Source organism: Xenopus laevis, chromosome 4L (genome assembly GCF_017654675.1).
Source record: "Xenopus laevis strain J_2021 chromosome 4L, Xenopus_laevis_v10.1, whole genome shotgun sequence".
Classification (NCBI taxonomy): Eukaryota; Metazoa; Chordata; class Amphibia; order Anura; family Pipidae; genus Xenopus; species Xenopus laevis.
Genome location: NC_054377.1, coordinates 91,796,264 through 91,822,567, shown reverse-complemented (window position 1 = coordinate 91,822,567; position 26,304 = coordinate 91,796,264). Strand labels below are relative to the sequence as shown.

The 26,304-nt window shown below is 37.3% G+C and overlaps 1 protein-coding gene across 1 annotated transcript; it reads right to left on the bottom strand.

Annotated features, from left to right (window-relative positions):
- Positions 1–24,923, bottom strand: zfyve9.L (zinc finger FYVE-type containing 9 L homeolog; the record flags this gene model as incomplete). The annotated part of the gene is given in 16 exon segments (NM_001085697.1): positions 1–952; positions 1,371–1,547; positions 2,878–2,983; positions 3,915–4,077; positions 4,543–4,623; positions 5,089–5,239; positions 5,953–6,057; positions 7,321–7,403; positions 8,093–8,317; positions 8,682–8,837; positions 9,791–9,913; positions 12,320–12,431; positions 13,516–13,661; positions 17,176–17,352; positions 21,901–22,000; positions 22,968–24,923. Coding segments are annotated over 16 exon segments (3,708 nt in total). The 5' UTR covers positions 24,609–24,923.
- Positions 24,924–26,304: the final 1,381 nt, after the last annotated feature.

The following is a 26,304-nucleotide window of genomic DNA, read 5'->3' as shown; positions in this document are numbered from 1 at the left end:
AGACTAACCGTTTTTAAAACTCTATAGCCTTCCAGAGAGTCAGTGCATTTGCACTGCACAACAGGTGTTACATAGCAACACCATACACTTAGACTGTATATTACACACGGGTGGAATTCTTCTCTCCGGAGGCTGCCCATCAGGCAACACAAATCCCCCATGAGAGACACAGACATAGACAAAAGTTTTGTCAACTGTAGAAAAATAATATTGCTGTCCCTTTCACAGCAGAGCCAACCAGTCAGGAAAACGTTGGATTCATGCTTGTGGTTTGGGAAGTGATTGGTATATTTCAGGCTGTGCAACGAAAGTCTCCTTGCCATGCACGAGTAGTTTAATTGAGAAAGGACTGAAGGCTTAGGCTGGTCTTGACAATGTAAACTTGAGTAAGATGCAAAATAAAGAATGCGAGCAGGAAAAAAAGTCGCAGTGATGATTTAAATGAGGTCAGAGTGAGATTCCTGATTGTATTTAGAGTTTTCGTTTTAAACTTGAATGTCTCACCCCCTGGCACTAGAGTCCTTAGAGGAGCCAGAGAAGGTTGAACAGCTAGATAGTCAGTGCCACCGATCACTTCTAACGTCCCACATTGGGTTAGTAACAGGAAATTCCCAGCTGCAGCTTGATCCTTACTGTGAAAATGCATAGAAGGTTTAAGAGTTCAGGTGTCTGCCTCTCGCACCCTGACCTAATACTAGTGTTAGCAAAAGAAAAGAAAAATGAATCTTTTGCGGTTAAAGTGCAAATGGTTTGGGCGATGGCAGTTTGTGAGGAGACACATGTGTCTTTCCTAGGAGATGTTCTCAAGGATATAAAATATCAGCTCCATACTGACAGGCCCTTCACTTAACTGGCATGTGCCCCCGTGTATCACTGGTACCAAAGCACCATCCAAATCATTGGTGTATCGGGCAGGCAGGAGTTGCCCATTGCTCCCAGCTTGGTATCCAACCTGTAAAACAAGCAAAATGAATCTTGAAATCTTTTTTCCAGTTAACAGCATTGTGCACATAGCTAATCACTGAGATCTAATCACGAGCTAAAAGTTGTCTCTGCCCTCAAGCAGCATGTCCAAAGTGGTGCTCTGTTTAATGTACCTTCAAACCATGGTTAGTAATAATTACTGTGGGTTCTGTGCAACGCAATATGGTAATCAAATCCAGCAGAGCTGATGGGGGGGGGGGGGGGTGTACCTGTGCCTGCTATGGTTGGCACATGTGAAGAACAACAGAGCATGTGCCAATTACCATGAGAAAGGGGTGGGATGAGGTCTGGTACCTAGGGCAGCACCAAATGGTTACAATGTGAAATATATTGCAAATATATACAATATTGCTATTTTATTTATTAACTTGCAATCATACTCGTACCTGGTCTGAGTCCAGTGACACCCGCAGACCTAACCTGGTCATTCCATCTTCCTTCAGTAGCTTGAGGTGTGGGCAAAGCGCTAAACAGAATGCTTTGGCCACATTTTCAGTGAGTCGGCTGTGATCAGCAGGGTCACTCAGGCCACTCTGTTGCTCCTCATTGTCCAGAAAGAAGACCTGCGTAATTAATAAAAATCAGATTTAATTAATAAAAATCAGATTTGCAACCCCTTGATAAATTCTGTTCTATACTTTATACATAAAAGAAAATATGGATTATTTTTTAAATCAAAAAAAATAGGTATAATACATTTCCAGCACAAGAATTTTAAATGTGTTTTTAGGTTTATACTGCCCCTTTAATTACTGAATTAAGCAGCCTTCAACAAATATAAAAGGGTAATACATGATTCTTATTCTAATATATCACAGATTTCTCTACATTGCACTAGGATACTGGCAGGCTGCAATCATTGCGCCTTTTCAAGGTCCACGAATGGCAAATGACGAGGTTTGCTGCCGGCCAAAAAAACTGTGCTACCTGGGCAATAAAAATCTCCTTAAAAAACCTTAGTATTTGGGTCAGTGAAAATCTCTGGAGGAATGAATCGCTTAACAGCTGCAAACGTGTAGTTAGATTATTCATGTTTTACTGCCAGAGATTCACACAACACCAATGCTAAGGGTCAGGGCACACAGGGCGACTAGTCACCCCAAATCTGCCTGTGTGCCCTGACCCTAAGGTTTTTTCAAGAGATTTGCCACTCGTGGGTTGTGCAGATTTCCACGGGCAACAAATCTCCCCATGTGAAGGACACGTTAGCACATGAATAACAGTAGTCTAAAATGAAGGACTAGATGAAGGAGGTCTCAAGGTGTCTATACATGCACACATTAGGCGGGGCAGATTAAAAACATCAGCTGTACTTGCCAAATCATTACCACCATGATAGGGTATTTTTAGAGAATGTCCTGCAATTCCACTGGATTGCAGTCGAACTGTGTAGACTAAAACTTTCATCTTCTGATGCATAATATCTGCCATGGATAGTGCAAACTGTAAATTAAGAGAAGTCATCAACAGTTCTCTCTTCAGATCCACACAGTATCAGAAAGGTAGTAGCCAAGTTAAAATGTGTATGGCTGCCTTAGCTCACAACCTATGCAATGCCTGGTTCAGGCGTTTTATGCAGCAGAACAACAACAAATCCCTCCAACTGCTGTCCAGTTATAGGTCCCAGAGCACTTCAAATTACACTGTCATTCAACAGCCGTGGAGAGAATCACTTGCGGGGACCTATGCATCCCTTGCTTTCTAAAGACAAAATAACAGAAGGCACCAAGAAGTTCTATGATGATATAAAGACACAAGGCTGCAGAGATTTTATGCAGGTCCCAGGAATTCAATGTCACTTACAGAAGGTAATAGTCATATTGTTATGTACAGTTGTGCTATGTAAATAAAAATATACATACATACATAAGTATACACACATTCACTATATACCTCTATCCAGCGAATTATTTTTCCACTAGCTTTGTATTCTGAGCCATGAAAAATCTTGACGCTGGTCACAGACTCCATTGATTTGCCATCGATTGGACTAAAAACTCTGCACCAGAATAAAAGACACAGGTGAAAAAGGGTCAGTCTGATGCAGCTAGTTGGTTCTATTCACATAAAAACATACACTTCATCAATATGATTTAATTAAAGTGGAATGACAGCCAGATGGCCTAACTTCAACAAAAGGCATCAGTAAATATAGTACACTGTAGCCCTAAACTTCTAACTTTCTGCTTCATGCATTACTCATAAGACTGTAAATAAAGAGGCTTTATGCATTTCTGAAAGCAACTGTTTTGAAGGTTGTGAATATTAAGGAATTACCGGTATAAGGATACATGCTCTAGTTAAGAGATTCTACATAAGAGGATGCTCCAGTGATATAAACTGCATTTCTGCTTATTGCTACTTATTATGAAGTGGGTACATTTTAATGAATATACCTAGTAACAAGCTAAAAATACTTTGTAGGGGTTACATTAGAAACTTGTTAGTTCAGGAACATGGTTAAGGAATAATAGATTGGAATCAGCTTGGTTGCAGTTTCAGTGCCAGACATGGGGCTCTAGAATTTTTATATATACAAAAGGAGTATTTTAATTCAAGAGATACAAGCACAAGCTTGTTTATTATTCATTGGACAAACCACATCTTGGGCATGGGATGCATTTTTGGGAAAGCATCTACAAAGATATAGGAAAACTAGAAAAGATTCAGATATGGGCAGCCAAACTAATTAAAAGGATTGATGATTTAACGGGGATGCTATCAACGAAAACAGTAGGTCAATAGAAACATTTCTCTAATAAAAACGTATTCTTATAGATTGTGCGCAAGAGGACATCCAATGAGACCAATGGAAAGTATATTTTCCCATCAGCATATGAGGGGTCGCTTGAAGAACAGTGAGGTTATGAAATATCCTACCAAGAGTGGGGTCACTAGTGATTTATTGGTGGGGTTCTAAACTGTCTTACCCTTTGTTAAAGTTCTTGTCATCCTCCACCCACTGGACATAGACATGTTCCTGTGACTCCTCTGCATCAGCTTTTCCACATGTAATGGTGAAATCCTTCATCTCCCGAAGGGACTGTCTGAGGGCATCCATGCTCTCTGCGGTGATCTGAACCATTACCCCATCTGGGACATAGAAAAATTGACATTTGCAATATCTGGGTATTTATTTATATATCTATATTTGCAAAAAAAGTTTATCAATGTAATAATTAAACTCTTCTGCAAATAAACCTTTACTTCAATAAGAATGCACCTAATCCCTATTTTTTGGATTCTGCCAAATAGCAACCAAATACGAACCGTAACTTGCCTATTCAAATTCTAAAAAGAAAGAAAAGGAATCTGTGAACAACACATTGTTACTTTCAGTAGCCCAGAGCTTTAAATTCACATGAGTTTAAGTATTTGGATAGGGTTTGACCAAAACACTAAGGATTTGGCCATATCCTCAATTATGCAAAAAGGTTTGTGGTACATCCATTCATTTTAGCCTGAAATAACTCTACTATGTAAAATGTAATGCCACACAGTAAGAGTTTGCCAGACCCTGTTGGTTAATGTCATGGAACATAAGATTTTACATTTTACCTTCTACTATGCTGGATTTGGCCAGGTATCCGGAAGAAGACTTTAGTGCACCACTGAAGACAAAGAAGCTGGCCCCGGTCACTAAAATTATAAAAGACTCCATGATTTTAGTGTTACTATTATAAGTTGTTAACACAGACAGACAACATTAAGCAGAAATCATCAAATTATGTTCCTCAAGCTTATTTTCTGTGTATGTGTGAAAATTATATTGTGACAGACCACACACACAAAGCTGTTAAAGGGATTCTGACATGATTTTATGGTGGTGTTGTATTGAAAAAAAAAAAGGGGGGGGGGTGATATCACCTCAACTAGCAGCACAACAGTAAAAAGAGTGACTGAAGTGTATCAGAGCATAAGTCACATGGCAAATAGGAAACTAAAAACATGTCAAAACAAAGTATAAAAAAAAAATCAGCTTCCTCTTTTGAAAAAATGATTTCAGTACAAATCTGTGCTGGAGCAGCACTATTAACTGATGCATCTTGTAAAAAAACATGTTTCCAATGACAGAATCCTTTTAACTGGTGATAGCCTGCTCACCTTTACGTGGTTGTTTGTGGATACTAATTGCCTGGGTCTGGTAATTGCCATCATCGTTTTGCACACACACAAGGTGAGAGTCTGCCATCTGGTTGAAGCATGCTCCTATGGCCAACACATGCTCATTGGATTTGTTCATTGCTTTCATCATCTGTGGGTAAGAATGACATAATTTCCCTTACTTATAATAAAAACAGCTTTTCTCTGGTGCAAACAACTAAGAATACAGAAATTAGTATGACAAGATGCTGACTGAAATGCTATTTCTTGGTTATCGTTAATTTACTACACACTATTTATTTTAATCCTGTAGGCTCAGGTTGCCATTGAAGATAGCTATGCATTATGGGGCAACTCTACACACAAAAAACAGGGGACATTAGGTACCTCGTTCAAAAAGAAAGCACCAGTGCATTTCACAAACAATAAATCATGTGGAATAGAGGGATTTTCTTTTAAAAGTACACCCTGAATATTTATTTATATAATATTGATATATAGTAGTTTGCAGAGTTTGTTCATCTGTCATCTTCGATGATGGGGTTTACAATCCCTATCACATATACATACATTAGGATACATTTTATTAGGAGCCAGTTAACCTGACTGTATATTTTTGGAATGTGGGAGTTAAGCAAAGTAGAGGGAACTGATGCAGACACGTGGAGTACAAACTCCTATGGCAAGAATTGAACTTTGAAGCGCACTGAACCATCATGACTCCTGAATTTTCATTGAAATATGCATGTGTTGATAGACAAAGGAATGCACAGATCATGCAATTACCACAATACGTACAACAGAAACATAATACCAATACATTTAAATGCAATAAATGCACTACAGGACCTAAGGGATCTTTACCTCATTGTATCTATTGCTGGGGATTTTAATGCTAGTTTTTCTGACTTCCATATCCACCACCAAGCCCTGCACCACTGGCAGAGTATACTGATAGTTTCTGAAATCCTAAAAATGAGAAAAGAAAAAATCAGAGAAACTATGAAATATAAAACAGACAGCTTCTGACATATTTCTACATTAGTTTTTCTGTATCATGGATATTTTATCAAGTGAAGCAAAACACAAAACAGGCAGCAACAGTCATGTGTTAAATATAGAAAGACATTCATCTGCAGATCTGCATATAACTAAAGCTTAAATAAAGAAGTAGCTAGAAATGTTGTACATTATGTTTTAGGCTTCTGTACCAGCCTAGGGCAACCACAGCCCTTTAGCAGTAAACATCTGTGCCCCAAAGATGCCCAAGTAGCTCCACATATTCTTTTCTGTTGATTCACTGCACATGCTCTGTGCTGCTGTCACTTACTGAGCTTAGGGACCGACTCACAATATACAGTACACATAGAATATAAATGTCACAATATAAGGCTGATTAATAATTAATAGGGATGGGCGAATTTGACACGTTTCGGCAAAAATTCGCCGCCGACGAAATGTCGCAAATGGCCATTAAAGTCTATGGGCGTCAATATATTTTTTTTTTGACGCGCGTCTTTTTTTTTTTGACGCACGCCGCCATACAAGTCTATGGGCGTCATTTTTTAGGCGAAACGAGGCGAAAAAATTCGCCCATCCCTAATAATTAATACAGATAATTACTACATGGCAGCACAGAAACCAGTGCAATTAGCACCATTATTTAATAATCAGCCCTGTAGCATCATCTTATATTACAGACCAACCTCATTTTCTGCTAATTTAGGTGACGACCCCTAAGCTTAGCTTTTCAACAGCTGCTCAGAGCCCACTGAGCATGTGAGTGTCACAGACACTTTCCAAGATGGTGACCCCCTGTGACAAGTTTGAAATCCTGAATAATTGTGGCTATTGAGAAGCTGAAACTTTACGCTGGTGAAATAAGTTCAGTATATAAAATGCCATTTTTAACCATATTCATTTTTAGGGTTTAGTTCTCCTTAAAGTGGGAGCTGCTATAGTGCTTCTTTCAACAAGGTAAAGTTTGATATAGAGAAGTGTCCCAAATATCAAATAATACTAATAATTAGTATACCATCTAACCATAATGATGTTTTATAGATCGGTTTTAGTCTGTAGACCAAGTGGATAAATCGGGCAGCCACAGGTAACTTCCACAGATACTGTTGGCCCGACAATAATTTACTGTAGAGCAAAACATGATCAGGTCTTACATGAGATGCATTTAATTTTTGGCCATGAATATTATTCAAACTCAGGGATTAAACTCACGGCTAGAACATTAATGATGGTGTGTCCGGTTTCCCCAAACAGAGGTTTTCTGTATCGAACACTGAAGAGTGGACATGGGTACACTATAAGGTAAAAAAAGAAAACCATGTAAGCAATGTAACCTGTTTTGCTTATCCAGTCTTAATATGTAACGTTCCCTTTGTTGCTGTTAGGCCAAGAAAGATGACAGTAATGCAATATACAGTAAATAATGAACATTAAAATAACACACCTGATAAAAACAAAAAATATATAGTTGCAAACAGCACATATACTCTACCAAAGCTGAAGCTGAACAATTAAGGAATCAAGGCATATACAATTCTGATTATTAATTATAATTTTATTACAGGATATATTTTTATTATAAATATTTTACATATAAACTTGTACTCATTTTTAAATATCCTTGATGATGATCTAAAAAAGCATTACTATTCTACACATTGCAAATATAGACAATACACTTTATATCTGATAGAAGATGCTTGTCTTTGATGTGATCAGATTTCTGATATCAAAAATAGAGATTAGGTAATAGTGAAAAGTATTGAATATGAAAAACCCCGTATTTAAAAGTGATGTTACAGGATGTGTTGACAACACTGTTAAAAGAAAATAAGAATTCATTAAGAAGTCTCACTATGCCTATCTTTTAATATTAAATTACTAGCAGACACAAGAAGTGGATTTTCAAGAAAAACAGGTGTCATTTTTCTATATTAGTCTAGCATACAGATTAGTAAGAAAAAGAATCCACATTTGTACTTACATCTGTATTCTGCACCTAAACGCAGCATAAGCCGAATGGGGAACACTTTGGCCCATGGAGTCTCCCACTTTTGAATAAGGATTCCAAACAAGTACGGCTCTGCAGGAAGAACCAGGTCCTGGAGGGACTGGTAGGTTGGTGCAACATAAAGAAATCCACCATGATCCTTACTACCCAGGAAACTCTGGCTGAGGAAGGAATGCCCCAGGTTCCCCACTACATTACCTATAAATCAAAATGACAAAATATTTCCAGTTAAAGAAATGTCTGACAGTAAATGTCCCAAAGCAGATGTTTTGAAAGAAAGGTTTAGTCTAGTGTGCTGCATTTACTTACTTTGTAATAACTATCCAAGTTCCAAAAATTATTTTTAATGGTTCTCAACAACAACAAAAAATCGGTCTAATTCCTAGCTTAAGCAACTTTTCTGTCCAGAGATGTTTAAACTGAACAACTTTTACAAACCTGTGACACTGTTTTTATATTTATGACATCAACCTGACAGACTAACATTATTATTACTTTCTCTGCAGGCCTCTTCCCAATAACTGCACTCTATACAGCTCCTGCAGAATTCTGGTTTCCATACCTGCAATTGCCTCCTGATACAGCTCAACAAAATGGCTAAACAGGTCCCTCGGCAGGCACTTCTCATCAGGCAGGCACTGCAACAGGATTACGATCTCAGCCTGGCCCACTGCATGCATTCCCTTTGTAGTAAAGCACCAGCATTTCCTGTTAACATCTGCAGAAAATGGAACACAGAAAAACATCCGCCAGATATAGCAAGATTACTATGGAGAGAGTAACACTGCAACATACATCAATAATATAAATATCTATATTGGAGAGAGACCTAGGCAAGATAAAAGGAGATTATGGCTTTATCCATATGTCAATGGGTTTCAGATGACTACTACTAAAATGTTGGGCAATGTTTGGGAAGGGGTGTTAGGTTCATAAGAGCTCTATATCCAGTGCTAAAGAATATTTTTTAGACTTTTTAGGAAACAAAAAGGCAGGATGTCTTCATACCCTCTCAGTGCTATTTTTCTCTAAACTAAACAAGCAAGCAAATACATCAAACCATCATATCATCATTTTTGGAGACAATAAGGGTTGAAAACGGTCTACACTAGTGAGTTATCCAAACTCGATTTTAAATTTGAATTTGATTTTCTAGATTCATCAAACTCCGGCCCTTTAAGAATTCAAATGTGACTATTCACCACCTAAAACCTGCTGAATTGCTGTTTAAGTCAATGGGAGAGCTCAATTTGGAGAAGTTTGCAGCCTTCCTGGCATTCAAACTCGAATTGAGTTTGATCGAATTCGATTCGAGTTTGCGGGTCAATTAAATTCAACCGAGTTGGAAAAATATTGGTTAATAAATTTCCACAAGTCGAATTTTGAAATACCTCGCATGAATTCGAAATTAGACCCTTGATAAATGTGCCTCCCCGATTGTTTATGTTCTTACATCCAGTGATGTAAATTATTTCATGGTCATGCTAAATATCCTTTGCTCTCCACAATTTTATGTGTGCATTGATGTGATTAATGCTTGTTTGGGGCATATGCGGAATAACAGCTGCTATCAGATAAAACTCGATTTCTGACATACGAAAATCACTGTAGGTGACAAGGTAATACACTACTAGCAGCATAGAAGTAGATATGTAAATTAATTGGACTTACAGTTCACGATCTTAACCATGGCCAAAAGATTTGCATTTAGAACAAAAACCAAAGGATCTGGTCCTCCTTCCTCTAGTTGCTGCATCACAGACATCTGGGAAGGGCGTTCCTCAACTGCGTAATCTGTAGAATAAAAAGTTCCTATTATTTTAATGAAAACAGAAAAAATTAACTTCCATTAGGAAGTGCCAATTTCATTTGGTTTAATGCACAAATATGTTCAAACTGTAATGCTTTCACTTTGACTTTTGGTCTTTTATGATACTGCTGTAACCAAATAAGTGCAGAGAAAATGTTGGACAGTATATAATTAAATCCATACATAGTGCATCTGAAGAACACTTTATAAACTACAGGACAGTAATCTTGCTGTTGGGTGTATATGTAATTGAGACAGAAGTATGGCCCTTCCATTACTCCCGTGCCTTTAAGGATTGCCTCAACATTTAAAAAGGCAAAGAAACACAGCTTTTAAATTAGTCTGACACAAAGAACACTGCCTTGGCAGGATGCATCGGCTTCATATTTGTACAAACAATGTAAACAAATGTGTCTTTTCTTCAACTTAAAGGGAAAAACATGAGCTCATTTAGTTGGACATATGAAGAAAAGTTGCATGTATACATTTTTTTAACCTAGAGAGATAAATGTTTTGCTTTTCTTTTTTTTTTCTTTTTTATACAAACATACCTGATTCCATGAATTGAAATGAAACCATTTACTCTGATAAAATATATCCCAACATTCCTTAGGCTCACAGTGTAATGTGACCATGTTCCATTGTGATGTGATGGATTCTGTGAGTTGAAGTCTTGCTGCTTACTATAGTGGGTGCTGTACATATTCTATGGAAAGCAGAGGAACTATAAGTCCCAGAATCCACCAGTTTACAATGGAACAAGGCAACATAAAAGGTGCTGGTCCCTGGAGCACATACAGAAAATCTTGGTTGGTCAGATATAGATAGATAGTGTATATAGATAGATAGATAGATAGTGTAGATAGATAGATAGATAGATAGTGTAGATAGATAGATAGATAGATAGATAGATAGATAGATAGATAGATAGATAGATAGATAGATAGATAGATAGATAGATAGATAGATAGATAGATAGATAGATAGATAGATAGATAGATAGATAGATAGATAGATAGATAGTGTAGATAGATAGATAGATAGATAGATAGATAGATAGATAGATAGATAGATAGATAGATAGATAGATAGATAGATAGATAGATAGATAGATAGATAGATAGATAGATAGATAGATAGATAGATAGATAGATAGATAGATAGATAGATAGATAGAGATAGATAGATAGATAGATAGATAGATAAAGAGTATATAAATAGATAGATAGATAGATAGATAGATAGATAGATAGATAGATAGTGTAGATAGATAGATAGATAGTGTAGATAGATAGATAGATAGATAGATAGATAGATAGATAGATAGATAGATAGATAGATAAAGAGTATATAAATAGATAGATAGATAGATAGATAGATAGATAGATAGATAGACAGACAGATAGTGTAAAGTAATATAGATAGATAGATAGATAATGCTTTTCTGACAGTAATAAGATAAGTAGGCGAGTCCATGAATTCAATAGTGAATGGACAAATGCTCCAACTAAGCAGTACACCAATTAATTGAGGAGTGCAGAGAGAATTTTGTATCCACACACAGTGCTTTTTGGGTTGAACTTGATGGACTTTGTCTTTTTTCAACCTAATTTAACTATGTAACTACTTCCTGTTGCCTTGTTCTTGATTTCTACTGATTGATTACCAGGCAGGAACCAATTAGTGACTTGAGGGGGAGGGGGCACATGGGTCATAACGTTTTTTAATCTGAGCTGCATTCTGAGGATCAATTGCAAACAGTTATGTCCCATGTGGGCCGCCTTCAAGTCGCTGACTAACTCAGAGTTATAGAGCTGAAAAACTGGCAGATGTGTTCTGTTATGTTAGACATCCAGTCACTCCAGCCTTTATACATTGCATATTTGGCTAACTAACTATATTAGAAACATTTTTTATTTTGCACAGCCTATTTGTCCAGTTTTTATTTTTACTGAACTGTTGGTTTAAGTACCAACTGTCAATATATCTAGTGAAATAGGCCACACAATATTGCACCTATTGTGCTACTATGTGTTTGATATACTTTGTATATCACTACACAAAGAGATGATGAATATTAGAGAAGACATAATTTTTGCCAAGATAACTCATCTCAATGTGTTCCCAAGGGTGGTGTTCTCACGCTTTTCCCTGTGAGTCAAAGTTGGGTGTTCATTATTTTAGGTGACTTCCTGTATTGTTAACTGGAGTTGGAATTAAAATATTGTTTGAAATGTGTGATTTGTTGTTTGGACGTGTGATTTGTATTTTGTACTGAAATGTCTTTTCTGTAAGCCCTTAAAATGATAAAGGTCTGAAGAACCTAATAGCAAAGGTAATAGCAAGCGGTGCCCTTTGTTAGCAGTCAAGAAGGTTTACATGCAACATACCTCCTTTTACTCCAGTAGAGATTAGTATAGGAGGAAGCCCATCTTCTGGAATAAGGTTCATTGCACTGCCAACCTGAGTTATACTTCCACAGAATCCAGAGGTGTTCTCAGACTACAAAATACAATAGACATTACAGATTGTTTTTAGACAAGAGATTCAGATGAAATGTTCAGCTAGATCAAATGTAAACTATTAAAGTCATGTGACTTTATAACGCTCGACAAGTGAACACAAATGCTTTTTGGTCACCATTGATGCAATGTCTTACATATTTAAATATGCAAATTAGGGTTCTGTTCAGTTTTGGGCCCAGTCTTTTGAGGATGATTTGCAATTCAGCCAAATACAACAATTATGGCTTAGGTGAATCCTAAAATCTTACCACACAAATATTATTTCTACTTTGTGCATTACAAAATTCAGAGCAGACCAATGCATATGAAGCCGTGAAACTGCATCCAGTTTAGCATCTAAGTTTTAGCAAAACAAAAGATCCAAAAAGGATTTTTAGAAAATTGTAGGTATATTTTATAATTGTTTTGAAAATATTTACAGTTTACTAAGAAATAAACACTTGATTTTATTTTGTTTACTCTGTGTGTACATGTTAAAAAGGCGCTGAACAATGCTGTTATGCCTCTCTTGAAATTTGCATTTACTGAAAATACAGAAAGCTCCAAATTATGGAAAGGCCCTCTCCCATAAACGCCATTTCATTCAAATAATCTAAATTTTTTAAAATGATTTCCTTTTTCTTTGTAATAATAAAACAGTACCTTCTACTTGAGCCAAACTAGAATATAATTAATCCTTATTGGAAGCAGAACTAGACTATTTGGTTTATTTAAAGTAGTACCATTGGTTTCCCTGAACAAGTCTTTATTGCCCTAGTTGAAAACTTTACATGTGCCATATGCCTAAAGGAAAACAGCAAAACAAGAAAAATTAAAAAATTTTAGATTTAGGTAAAGTAAAAAAATCTAATCAATACTAAAATTGTTAAACTCTAATTGGACAGTAGTTACAATCATAGGTGCTACATTGCAAAAGTGCAATTTCCACTGAAAACCAATAAGAAATTCATTGTACAGTCTACAACAATTTGAAGAATGAAAGCAAAGACCTTTCTATACTGGCAACTGCATACAATAGCCCCATTAGGTATTATAAGTGTATACAAATAAGCCATTCTCACCTCTGAAGATGTGGAATTGTTGGTATGTGACACAGTAAGTGTCCCAGCCACTGTAGTTCCGTTTGCATTATCTGAGTCAGCAGTCTCTCCGTTGGGCAATATTCCATCAGCAAACCAAACACGGCGCTGTTCCTTTGACTGTGACCCTGTGCAGAGGCAAGGAATCAAAATACAGAAAATAGGATCAATTGGCTTAAGGGGAAAAAGAAAATTTCACAGTACTTCATTATATATTGGCCACTGAGTTTAGTAGAGACTAAATAATATATTTCATACTTAGCAATTGTTGATTTCTTTGTAAAATATCCTCACTACTTAAAGTGGACCTGTCACCCAGACACAATAATCTGTATAATAAAAGTCCTTTTCAAATTAAACATGAAATCCAATTTCAATTTTTTATTCAAGCACTCATAGCTGTTGTAAGCTCATTTAAACATCTCAGCTGTCAATCAAATATTGTCTGCCCCTTCTCTATGGCGGGGCAGACAATTACTTTTACTTTCCATTCAGCACTTCCTAGATGTTACTGCTCTGCACATATTCCCCCCCGTTCTCTTCACCGTTTATATATATATGAATCAGGCATTTTCCGGATAAGTGTTTTTTTGTTAATTTGAATAACTTAATTTTACTACAAAAAATTTAAACATTACACAATACAGAGAGGATACATTATTCATGTCAGTCCCTCCTTCCATGGAGCTTACAATCAAAGGTCTCTATCACATTCACATAGATTATGGTCAGTGATATCAGAAGCCAGTTAATCTTCCCCCAATTGTTTCAGGATGAAGGCTATAACGTGAATGTCTCATAATGCAGGAGTTATAATTAGATTATACAGGTAAGGGATCTGTTTTACAGAAAGGTCATCTTCCATAGACTCCATTCCAAATAATTCAAATTTGTAAAACTGACTTCTTTTTCCTCTGTAATAAAAAAAATAGTACATTGTACTTTTTCCTAACTAAAATATAATTATTCCTTTTAGGAAGTAAAACCAGCCTATTGGGTTTATTACCGTTTACATGATTTTGTAGAAGATCGAAATTACGGAAAGATCCATTTCTGGAAAATCCCAGGTCCCAAGCATTCTGGATAATAATTTATATAATAAATTCTAAAGGTACTGAAACAGCTTATTTGTCTTCATAATAGTGTTATAGATTTAAAATAAAGGATGCTAAAAATTAAATTTTCAAAAATATTTCAAATGTAAAAACAAACAAACATCTTTTAGGTTAACTCCATCCTTTAGGCTTAACACAAAGTCAGGGCAACCAACAACAATAAAAAAAGGACAGTTTTATGAAAATGAACAGAGATCTAAAGCAAAACAAGGGAATTTTCAGGAAGCTAAAATGACACACCTCAAGAGAGGCCGGAATTAGCAGAATGAAAGGAATTTAACCCCTCCCAGCTAAAACAATGTCTGGAAAAAAAAAACAAAGGCCATATATTGACACTGCTAAACAAACTGTTTCACCCAACAAATTACAAACAATGCAGAGAACCATGAAGCAGCACCATAAAAGGGCCAAAGAGGTACAAAACACTGCAAGTACTGTTATCCATTTAAACTATCAATCAGTCCCAAGGGCACTGCACATTGTGCTTCTCATCAGTTCAATAAAATATCCTTTATTTATTCCATAAAATTATGGTGAATTAGACATATTAGTGAGGTAATACAGTCTGACTTGTTTCATGGCTAATTGCCATTTCATCAGAAATGTACCTTATTTACACACATGAGAAGTTTAAAAATCCTCTAAAGCTGGCAATACATGGGCAGACTAAACTTGACGATCGGGCTCCTTCAGACCAGGTCAGCAGCTTCTCAGCCAGTGTAAGAGCACATCCTGATGGTCTCCTTTACAGACCTCTGGCAGAAAATCAAGGAGATATCTATTGGGCAGGTTTGACAAGGACTGGATTGGCATGTTAATGCAGAAAACTTTTGACCAGCCAGCATCAGCCTCTGTTATTGTCAGATTGATGGCCTGAGGGCCAAACAGGATTAGCCCAATTTGGCGCTCCATATAGGTGTCATTAAGTTACGTGGGCACTTACCACTTGTTACGGTGGGTCTGGGTGCTCAAGCCCCAGACTTTTAGCTTAGGGTGCCAGACCAGGAAACACAGGAATGCAAAAACTAGCATTTCTGTGTGTTTCTCCATATAGTTGGCCAAATCAAGCAGAGCCCATTAAACAAGCAGATTCTTTAATATGGCCAGCTTTAAACTGACAAAGTACACATTAAAGGTAAAATATGTATTAAAATCACTCCATGTCACATTAGAACATGTTGATATATAAATGATCTGAGTGTATTTAATGCTTAATGTTTTTAGTAGCCTTAAGGTATGGTGATACAAATTATAAAAAAAAATACTTCCAAAGAAAACCCTGGGTCCCACTCATTCTGCGTAAAAGATCCCATACCCATATTAACAAGAATTATCTGCTTCCAAATCTAGACCATGCACTTTTACCTTGGGAAATTTGCAATTCAGCATCTTTAGAACCAAATTTTTTTTCTCGAAAATTGTTTTTATTAATTTCCATAGCATGCTATACATTTCTTCAATTATTTGTACATATTGATCATTGATGTTATAGTACTTGCAGTAAATTAAGAAAAAGAATGAAGTAAATAGACAAGTGTCAAGTGTAAACATAGTTATCATAGTACAGGTATGGGACCTGTTATCCAGAATGCTCGGGACCTGGGGTTTTCCGGATAACGGATCTTTCCATAATTTGGGTCTTCATACCTTAAGTCTACTAGAAATTAATTTAAACATTAAATAAACCCAATAAGCTGGTTTTGCTTCTAATACGCATTAATGATATCTTAGTTTGGATCAAGTACAAGCTACTGTTTTATTATTACAGAGAAAAAGGAAATCATTTTTAAAAATTTGAATTATTTGGATAAAATTCCGTAATTCAGAGCTTTCTGGATATCGGGTTTCCACATAAGGGATCCTATACCTGTAGTACATTTCCATGAATTAAATTTAAACTAAAACTAATTCCGAGCTCAATTACAATCGTAACAGGCTAAGTTTGTTTACCGTAAGTAGGATGTCAAAAGCCTGTTAGTGCGGTGACTCCTGGGGGGTGATCTTGTGGTTGTTCCAGTCCTTTGAAGTGTATTCTGGATATATTGGTTCGTTTCTTATAGCAGTGAGATACCCCTTATGATTTCTATGTCTTAGAATTTAACGTATTTGTTGGCCTACGGCCCCAGTATGGAGAAAAACTGCATTATTACCCTAATATGCCTCTTACAGTCGATGCCAAGACACACTTTGAGAAGAAAAAGGAAAGCACCGGTTCGTGCAATCTAAGAACAAAGTTTGCCTTGATCTAATGACCAATCAATATCTTTATTATCCAAACTGCCATAACCTAAGAGTAAAGCCAAACTGTCATAACCTAAAAGTAAAGCCAAACTGCTGATTGGTTGCCATGCTTTAATGGCCAGGGGCAAACTTTGCTCATTAGTACAAAACTCCTTTTTATATGGAGTTAACAAACATGGGAATTGATTTCTCGCTTTACTGTCCTACATTGCACAAAGTTACTTTACATATCATTTCAGATTCCTGGCAGTATAGAAAAAATGTAATAAAACGATATGCAACGTACCTTCAGTTCCTGGATGTTTTAACACACCCACTGGCACCATGACAGTGGGAGGTGGGGAACTCAGTGCTCCTGAAGCTTGTGCCTGCTGCATCGGAGGAATAGTTGAGCAGTATTCAGCAGGATTATTTGGATTTGGGCTTTGGACCGATGCACTTAACATGTTCTCCCATGCTTGAGCTGCAATATACATAGAAATTAACAGAAATGGTTAAAAAAAAATCCTAAGCAATACAACAAGTACCAATAGAAATAGTGTAAACAAAAGTTTTATTTTACAAGTGAACTGAACAGTAATGTAGTTAAATGAAAAAGATAACTATTTAAAATTCCTAGCAATATCACAGATGTTCAGCAGGGTACTAGATTAAAGGACAAGGAAAGGCAAATTCACTGTTGTTTTTCATGGGCAGGTTCTTTTAGCAAATGAATCATGAGTCCAACGAATATGGCTTTTACTGGGCATACTTCAAGCTAAACAGGGAGACTGAAGCTCTATGTTTGGTCCTTGTGGGTTACATTACCAGTACACAACCTCCCACCCACACACACACCTTCTCCCACAGTCTTTCTGATTTTCTCCCAACTTTTCTGATTTCAAAAGATCTCTTAAAACACACATATAGAGAAAGATACCCTCACTCAGTTTGGCTACCAAATGCAATACCATATGCTACATCTCTCAACTGCTTATTTCTGATCTTGCCCACTCTTGCACCTTGTGTCTCATTCTCTTCTCCTTTGTAAGCTCTTTTGCACAGGGCTTTCCACACCTTTTGTACCAATATTGGTTGCTATGCAATTAATTCTCTATGTTCTATGAATGTAATTCATGTGATTTCTTTGTATAAACACATTTATTTTACAGCGCTGCATAATTGTTGGAGCTCTAAAAATACATTTTAATAATAATTATAATAAGTAGGTGTCCATTATGCAGGATGCAGTGGTAATCTAAAAATCTACCATGCAATGATGAAACATGGAGGACCTTCAGCTTACCTGCTTAGCTCAAGAAATAACCAACCATTTTACTAATTATTTTACTAATTAAAACAAGGGGAAAAAAGTATGTTCAGCACAAGCTGTATTTATTAAACACCATCAACCACACCACCAAAAACTGTTTCCCATACCTGGTGCTGTAAAGCAGTCGAATTGGCAGCCACCATGTTTTGCAGCAGCACTTCTGTTCCCAGGCTGCATGGTGGTGACAGCCAATTAGAAGTATTCACACTGAATGTGGACCGTGCCCAGTGCACTTGCTCCTGCTCCACAATCACCACTAAGACACCAAAGTGACATGGCCAAAGACTGGGACCAAAGTGACATGTCCAAGCATTTGCCTGCCAACTTTATTATGCAGCTCAGCACAGACTGGGTAACAATTGAGTTTCTGGAAGGGAGGTTGATGCACTTAGGGGAGAGGAAGCTAAGCCTGTGCAGGAAGCCTAGCAGATTAGTTCTTCAAGGTTGTGAAACATGCCAAGAGCATACCCACTTTAGGGAGTATTGGTAGGCCTATGTGAGATAAACGGGGATGTTCACTTTAAATATAACCTTTAGCATAGTGTAGAACTTCAAGACAGCCCTCATAATTTACATAACCAGTAATAGACCTAAAAAGAAATAAAAAAAAAAAGAGCAATAACATTAAAACGTCAAAGACAATCTTTTTTGTTGCTAGGATGCAGAACTCTAACAACCAGATAGCATTTTCAGTTGCAGGCTGAAGACAACTAGAACAGGAAAAATAAAAGTGCAAAAAACCTGCAAAATAAATAATGAATCCATCTGAAAAGTGCTTGGAATATAGGTTAATATATAATAGTAGACGGATCTAGATAGATTTGATTTCAGAAAAGTCAATTTTAGATCCTTCCTGTCAGTACCTCAGAGAATTGGGTGATGTGCTAAAAACTCAGAACAGAAATGGATGTAATCTATAACTATATTAAATCATTACTGTTCTCATTTATTCACTTAAGAAGTGAATTTAGGGAACACCCTATGTGCTTAATTCAGAGGCAAGAAAATTCATTGTTGTAAAGCAACACCCTTAATGGGACTGGTTTAGGCTAACGCATGATGGAGAAGAACTTTGAATTTGTAGATAATAAACTTGTCAGTAACAAGAAATGCCAGTCAGAAGCTGCAAGGGCAAACACATTTTTAGATGTATTAAAGATATATATATATATATATATATATATATATATATATTTATATATATATATATATATATATATATTTATATATATATTTGGAGGGTCATTCTTCCTCTTTACAAAGCACTGGTAAGGCCCCATCTAGAATATGCAGTGCAGTTCTGGACTACAGTGCACAATCTGCATATTAGTAAATAAGAGAGAGTCCAAAGAAGGTCAAAGAAGCTCGTCACAGTTATGGAAAATCTCAGTTATGATGAAAGTTGGGATTGTTTATCCTGGGAGAGGTGCTTAAAGTAGAATTAAACCCTGTGGGGAAAAAACCCCGTACCCCCCATCCCAGGTAGACCACCCTCCTTCCTCCCCCCAGAATAACTGCCTCCACCCCCCCCCCGTGGAAATGCCCCATACTTTATACTTACCCCTCAGCACAGATTCTGCCAGCAGAGTTCCACACATCCATTTTCCGGGTCCTCGGTAAGCTGACTGGGAGATCTGTATTTTCCGGCGCATGCGCAGTTGGAGCAGTTTGCCGGTTTTCGACAACTGCGCATGCTCCGAAATTGACGGAGATTGCCGATCTCGCAGTCAGCTTACCGAGGACCCGGAAGATGGATGCGTGGAACTCCGCTGCCAGAATTTGCACCAAGAGGTAAGTATAAAGTATGGGGCATTTCCCGGGGGGGGGCAGTTAGCCTGGGGGGAGGAGTGAGGGAGGTCTACCTGGGGTGGGGGGTATGGGTTTTTTCCCACAGGGTTGAATTCTCCTTTAAGGGGGGATATGATAATGTACAATAAATTATGCTTTTTAACCAATAGGGTCTTTCCAACTGACAAGAGGGCATACATTCAGATTATAGTAATATTTGAAAAGGCTTTTGTTGTTTGTTTTTTTTTTACAATGAACACTGTGAAGTTGTGGAATTTACTCCCTGAATCAGTTGCATTGGTATATATATATTACATAGCTTAAAGAAGGGGTTGGATTCCTTTTAAGCAAGTGAGTAAACACAGGCTTACTAAAAATATCACTATAGAAAGATGTCCCAGCTACTGGTCCAATTGCCATCTTGTAGCCAGGATGGAATTTAACCCTCTAAGCAGGTCCGGACTGAGAATTAAAATAGGCCTTGGCATTTCAAGTACATAGAGTCCCAATCAGCCCACACAGAGGCCCAAACAGCACCCACCAGCCCACTAAATACAGATTTTCTATGGCACCTTATAGCAGCCCCTCTGGCATTTGCCAGAACCCACAGATTGCCAGTTCGGGCCTGCCTCTAAGGCAAAATGAGAGGCTTCAGATGGCTTTTTGTTTTCTAAGTATTAACTAGCAGTAAGGTAAGTTTCATGTAGCACCAATATTGTACAGTTAAATTGCTAACTGCAAACCCTTACCAAAAACAGCAAGTTACAACAACATACAATGACTTTAAATTCTACAGAATAAGTAGGGTAAAATTTTTGTACATTATGTTTGTGCGTTGGGGTTCTGTACCAGCCCTAGGCAACCAAAGCCATTTATCAGTGACGTCCATTACCGCTAAAGAGTCCCCCCAACAGCTCCTTCCATTAGTAATTCATTTAGATTCTCTTTACATGGCAGCTCTGAAATCCAATAATAATAATGAACCCTGTAGCATCAGTCTATATGACAGGCAAACCTTATTTTCTACTTGATGATTTGCAATGACCCCTAAGCATAGATTTTCAAAAGCCGGCTAAGCACACTGAGCATGTGCAGAGTCACTGACACATCTAACAAACATCCAACATAGTTACATAGTTAAAATGGGTTGAAAAAAGACAAAGTCCATCAAGTTCAACCCCTCCAAATGAAAACCCAGCATCCATACGCACACCCTTCCCTACTTTCACATAAATTCTATATACCCATACCTATACTAACTATAGAGTTTACTATCACAATAGCCTTTGATATTATGTCTGTCAAAAAAATCACTCTTAAAGGCATTAACTGAATCAGCCATCACAACATCACCCGGCAGTGCATTCCACAACCTCGCTGTCCTGACTGTAAAGAACCCCCTACGTTGCTTCAAATTAAAGTTCTTTTCTTCTAGTCTAAAGGGGTGGCTTCTGGTACGGTGATCCACTTTATGGGTAAAAAGGTCCCCTGTTATTTGTCTATAATGTCCTCTAATGTACTTGTAAAGTGTAATCATATCCAATCACAAGTGCCTTTTTTGCTGAGAAAACAACCCCAACCTTGACAGTCTACCCTCATAATTTAAGTCTTCCAACTTAGACAAATCACTCTGCAAAGTGGCAGCATCCTCCATGGAATCTATAGCTCTGCACAATTTAGTATCATCTGCAAAAATAGAAACATGGTAAGCTGCTGGACAACTTTGAAGTCCTGAATCATTACAATTATAGAAATGCTGAAAATTTAGGCTGGTGTAGTAAATTCAGTATATAAAGTACATAGCATTACTATGGCATTAGTAGCCAAATTCATTTTTTGGGTTTAGTTCTCCATTAAATATGTTCACTTGAATAGTCACTGGCTATTTCCATGTAAATTGATACAACTTACCATTCATAAGCACAGAATGACAAATAACACACACACGAGCCTCCTTTTTATCCATGTACTGTAGTTTGCATTTTAGACTGCAACAAGCAGCACAGAACACCTAAAATAGTGAATATGATAAAAAAATTATATAAACACTACACACAAGTCGCACGCACGAAAACAGAAAAGTTACACAGAAAGAAAAATTTAAGCCCTGAATGTCATCTACTAAACTCTGCAAAAACAGTATGAGCTATTGGACAGGAAAAGCAGAAAAGCTATTATCTGGAGTTTTCCGCATAAGGGACCTTTTTTACAATCTAAAGCACTTTCCCTTAAGGATAGCAAATTAACACTGCTAAATATTTGCCACCAACATTGATGTATGTTAAATTAGCTACCATCAAGTACAGTGTACTGTTTGATTATTACAAAAAAAAAACAAAACAGTTTGCACCCCTATATTCACATATTATTAGCTTTCCTTCTATTGTAAGCTCTGCCTCTTTGCTTGATATACATAACAATACACATGCTGCAAAATAACTGTTCTGCCTCTACTCCAATACCTTACACTGTCACTGCTAAACTACAGCATGTGAATCTACAGAAGGGATCGTCAACCTGTAGGTCATCAACAGTTACTAAGCTAAAACTCCCACCATCCCCCTACAGCCAGTTGACAAGTCAATTCCTTATGTACCAGTAGAACATAAGTAGAGCGATCCCAAGAAATGAGACCAAAAAATAAAAAATGATGACTAAAAAAAATTATAATTTATAAAGGCACTATGTATGAAGACACTACGCACTTGATAATTGCATGTCTATACTAATCACAACAATGTAGAAAGTGTTCTGTAAATATCAAAATCATAGCTTTCCCTTACAAATGATACTATTAGTCTAAGACTAGTCTTCCTTATCTCCCCAAAATGCACTTAAAATATATTATTTTATGCACTTCAAAATGAGGCTGGGCAGAAGAATTGTTACTGTCTAATTTATCAGACTACTGTAATTGAATCTAATAAACAAACCATGGTTACTGCTGGTCTGATGAATCTCCAGATTTCTTTACATACCTTTCCACAAGCTCGGCAGTGATGCCTCCTTTTGGTAAATGTAAATCTGGCCTCGCACTTCATGCAGTTTGGTGCTTGGGAATCTGGCACCCAGACTGGAGCCACTTCCCCTAGAGTAGTAAATGGCTTAGAGATGGGTACCCCAAACTGCCCGGCAAGCAGATCGTTGTCTGGGCTGTCTGGAGACACTGCAAGGCACAAGCTGCCAGGTCCCCTGTATTCTCCAGGGAATTCACCATTAGCATCAGTAACAGGGCTGCGCACTGCAGAATCCTCACGCAGTGATTCTGAAATCAGGTTATCCCCCTGATTTGATTTGTTTAACATGTCATTTTTGTATTTAGAGCTGCAGCCAGCATTTGGAGGAATGAGATCGCTCTGCAACATTTCAGACAATGGCTTTGGAATATGGAGTTTGAGATGAGTTGGCTGCTTAGGGCGAGCTCCACCGTATGGAACACTGAGAGATTGCACAATCTTGCCCTTTTTTGGTGATGTTTGCCCATGCATGGATGGAACCTGATTACAAAGACTATGCAAATTGTTCTTCATTTGGTCAGCCTTAGCATTTAACAGAAGTCCACCTCTCTCTGTAACATCATCTTCTCTTTGTTGTTCATAAACACCAGTATAGTATTCTGACTTGCTTTCTTCAATTTCTTTTTCTTCTGTCACAGAATCTTCTTTTGAAGGTAAATTCTTTGGGTTTTGAGCTACGGCTGGGTTTTTCATTCCATAGGAATCACACCCATTGTACAGAGACATTGGTGCATTAGTTCCATTTTCTTCAGGCAAATCTATTGCTTCTTTATAAGCTACACATGCATTTTCCAACAAGACATTAGCATCTACCCCTCCTTCAAACTCTTTACTTGCACAAAACTTTTCATTGCTTTCTTGAGAGAGGCCACAACTTTTAGTCAAGTCGCCATCAATCACACAAGAGTCAGAAAAGTTCTTTACAACAATGTCAAAGAATTCAGCACTACGGAGAGCCTCATTATCCAGTACAGTTTCCGCAGCAGTGGCTGCAAAGGACTCCGTTGCAGAAACACCTTCAAAAAGTTTTTCTTCATGCAAGGAAGATGTATGTTTTTGCTGCTGCTCACTACATGCTTCAACCACTGGTGAAACGCTGAGTAGATCTGTATTATTTAATTGATAACTGGGAACCTTATTGTTATTTTCAAACGAAAGGGCAGCACATGTGGAGTAAGGCTTTATTTCAGGCAGAATAACTGATGTGGTTTCCTTTAATGCTCTATGGGGTTCTTTAGTGCCAGGTTTATTGATAGCTGGGTCTGTGCTTACGTTACTAGTATCCTGTATGATTGTTGGAAGGACTGAAATTGTTACAGTTTCTTTGTCATTGTCATCAACACTCATTTGACTGTGCAAAGGCATTTCGTTATCCATGGTCAAGCAGTCAAAGTTTATAATACTTTTGGGGCTACTGCATGGTGAAAAGCCATCAGCGAGCAGAACACTTTTTTCATTGTGAATATTCACTGATTGATCATCTAAAGCTTGTAAACTTTGACTCTCCACAGTAGATGGGTTGCATACAATTTCAGAGGGACCAGTGTTGTTAAAAAGTGAATCCTCTGCCATAATGGTGTCTCCTATCACCATTTTGGGCATTTCAGGTGCCACAATACCTACTTCTCCATTCACATATGTGGACCTCTCAAGGGCTGTCAAGCTGGGTGACCTGACTTTGAGATGAGCTTCAATAGCAATGATTGATTTACAGACATTGTCAAGGGCGGAGTTATCAGCGACTTTATGTGAATGCGGTTCTAAGATTTGATTCCACTTAGCATCTAATAGCTTTGGAGAGACAGTCTCATCTGAGGGGAAATAAACAAAAAAAAGAAAACCGTTTAGTTATTGGTCTGACTCTAAAACATACTTCATAGATAACAGAAATGCTTTCCTACATAGTCAAACTTACAGTTTAAAATAAAGATGCAACATAAATAAGACTTGTAAATAAGACTTTAGATTTTACTAAATTTGCGGTTTATCTTGCTGGCTTTTCATTTCATCTTATCTATTCCCCAGAAGAGTGTGTAAATACATGCTTTTTTTCTTTTTTTCTAACAACAATCTGCAGCGTGTTTCTTATGCTCTCTAGAAAGAACACAAAAGTTGTCCTAATAATTGGGCATTGCCAACATTCCACCACCTTCAGTTTATCAGCGTCCCTGCTCATTACACATTTACCTGCGACAAAACAATGATGGGCCTCCATGACTATGATGTTGGTTAGCTCTCCAATAGTGAGTCAAGTTTGTTTAAACTAAACTCTATTATTAGGGGCTGATTTATCAAAGGTCGAATGTTAAGAGGTTTTTTTTTTTTTACCTCAAATGAACTTGAATGACCTAGAAACTTGAATGGTGTCATATCTAAGAAAAAACTCAAACGTCTAAAATTTGAACGAATGGTACTGACCCGAAAACTCGAATCGAATTTGAACGCAATCCGAATAGAGTTTTTTTCTGAAAAAACTTGAATGTCAGGAAGGCTATTAACTTCTTCAAATAGGGCAGCAAACCTCTCCCATTGACTTCTATTTGAACTCGCCAGATTTTAGGTGGCAACCTATCAAATTTGAGTTACGTCCAGGGTAGGGGGATGATATATCTCGGGTTCAAATTCAAATTTGAATGCAAGTAAGTGGTTTTAAACTTGAAATTGGATGTTTTAACAAAAAAACTAACTTGAAAATTCAAACCATAGTAAATCTGCTCCTAAGTGTTTGTTTACATTCCAAAACCCATCTGTAGAGGTTGCTTTCAAACTTAATAGTTTAACAGCAAAATTACTTCTGCACTAAGTGATCCAGTCATATTGAAGTGGTTACATATGTGTATGTCCAAACTGATTCTGTGCAGTGGCCTACCAGCTGCCCCATCAAACCATGCGGGAAGCAGGAAATTACAGGGAAGTAAATGGTCAAACAGACTGTTAGTCTCCCCAACTGTCAGCCCCACATACACAAAGTGATGATCCAGGAAATAAACTAAAGTACAAATTAAGAGGGTGTTTACCTTCCTCGAAAATTCCTGCATCTCAGCTAAAACACTTCCAGAATCAGTGACAACCCACACTCATAACAACTTTACACTGTATGTTGAGGTTCCCTGCAAATAGGTGCCTTGCTATAAGCTACAAAGTATGGTGTCAAGTGACCTCTACCAAAACATTAACTTTATGGTTTTTAGCAGAGATGATTAATTGTGGCAGTAAGATGGGCCTGACCCATGGTAGATTGGATGTTTATCACTAAATCTTGTGGTGAAGGAAATGCAGTCACCCACGGATTGGTCAA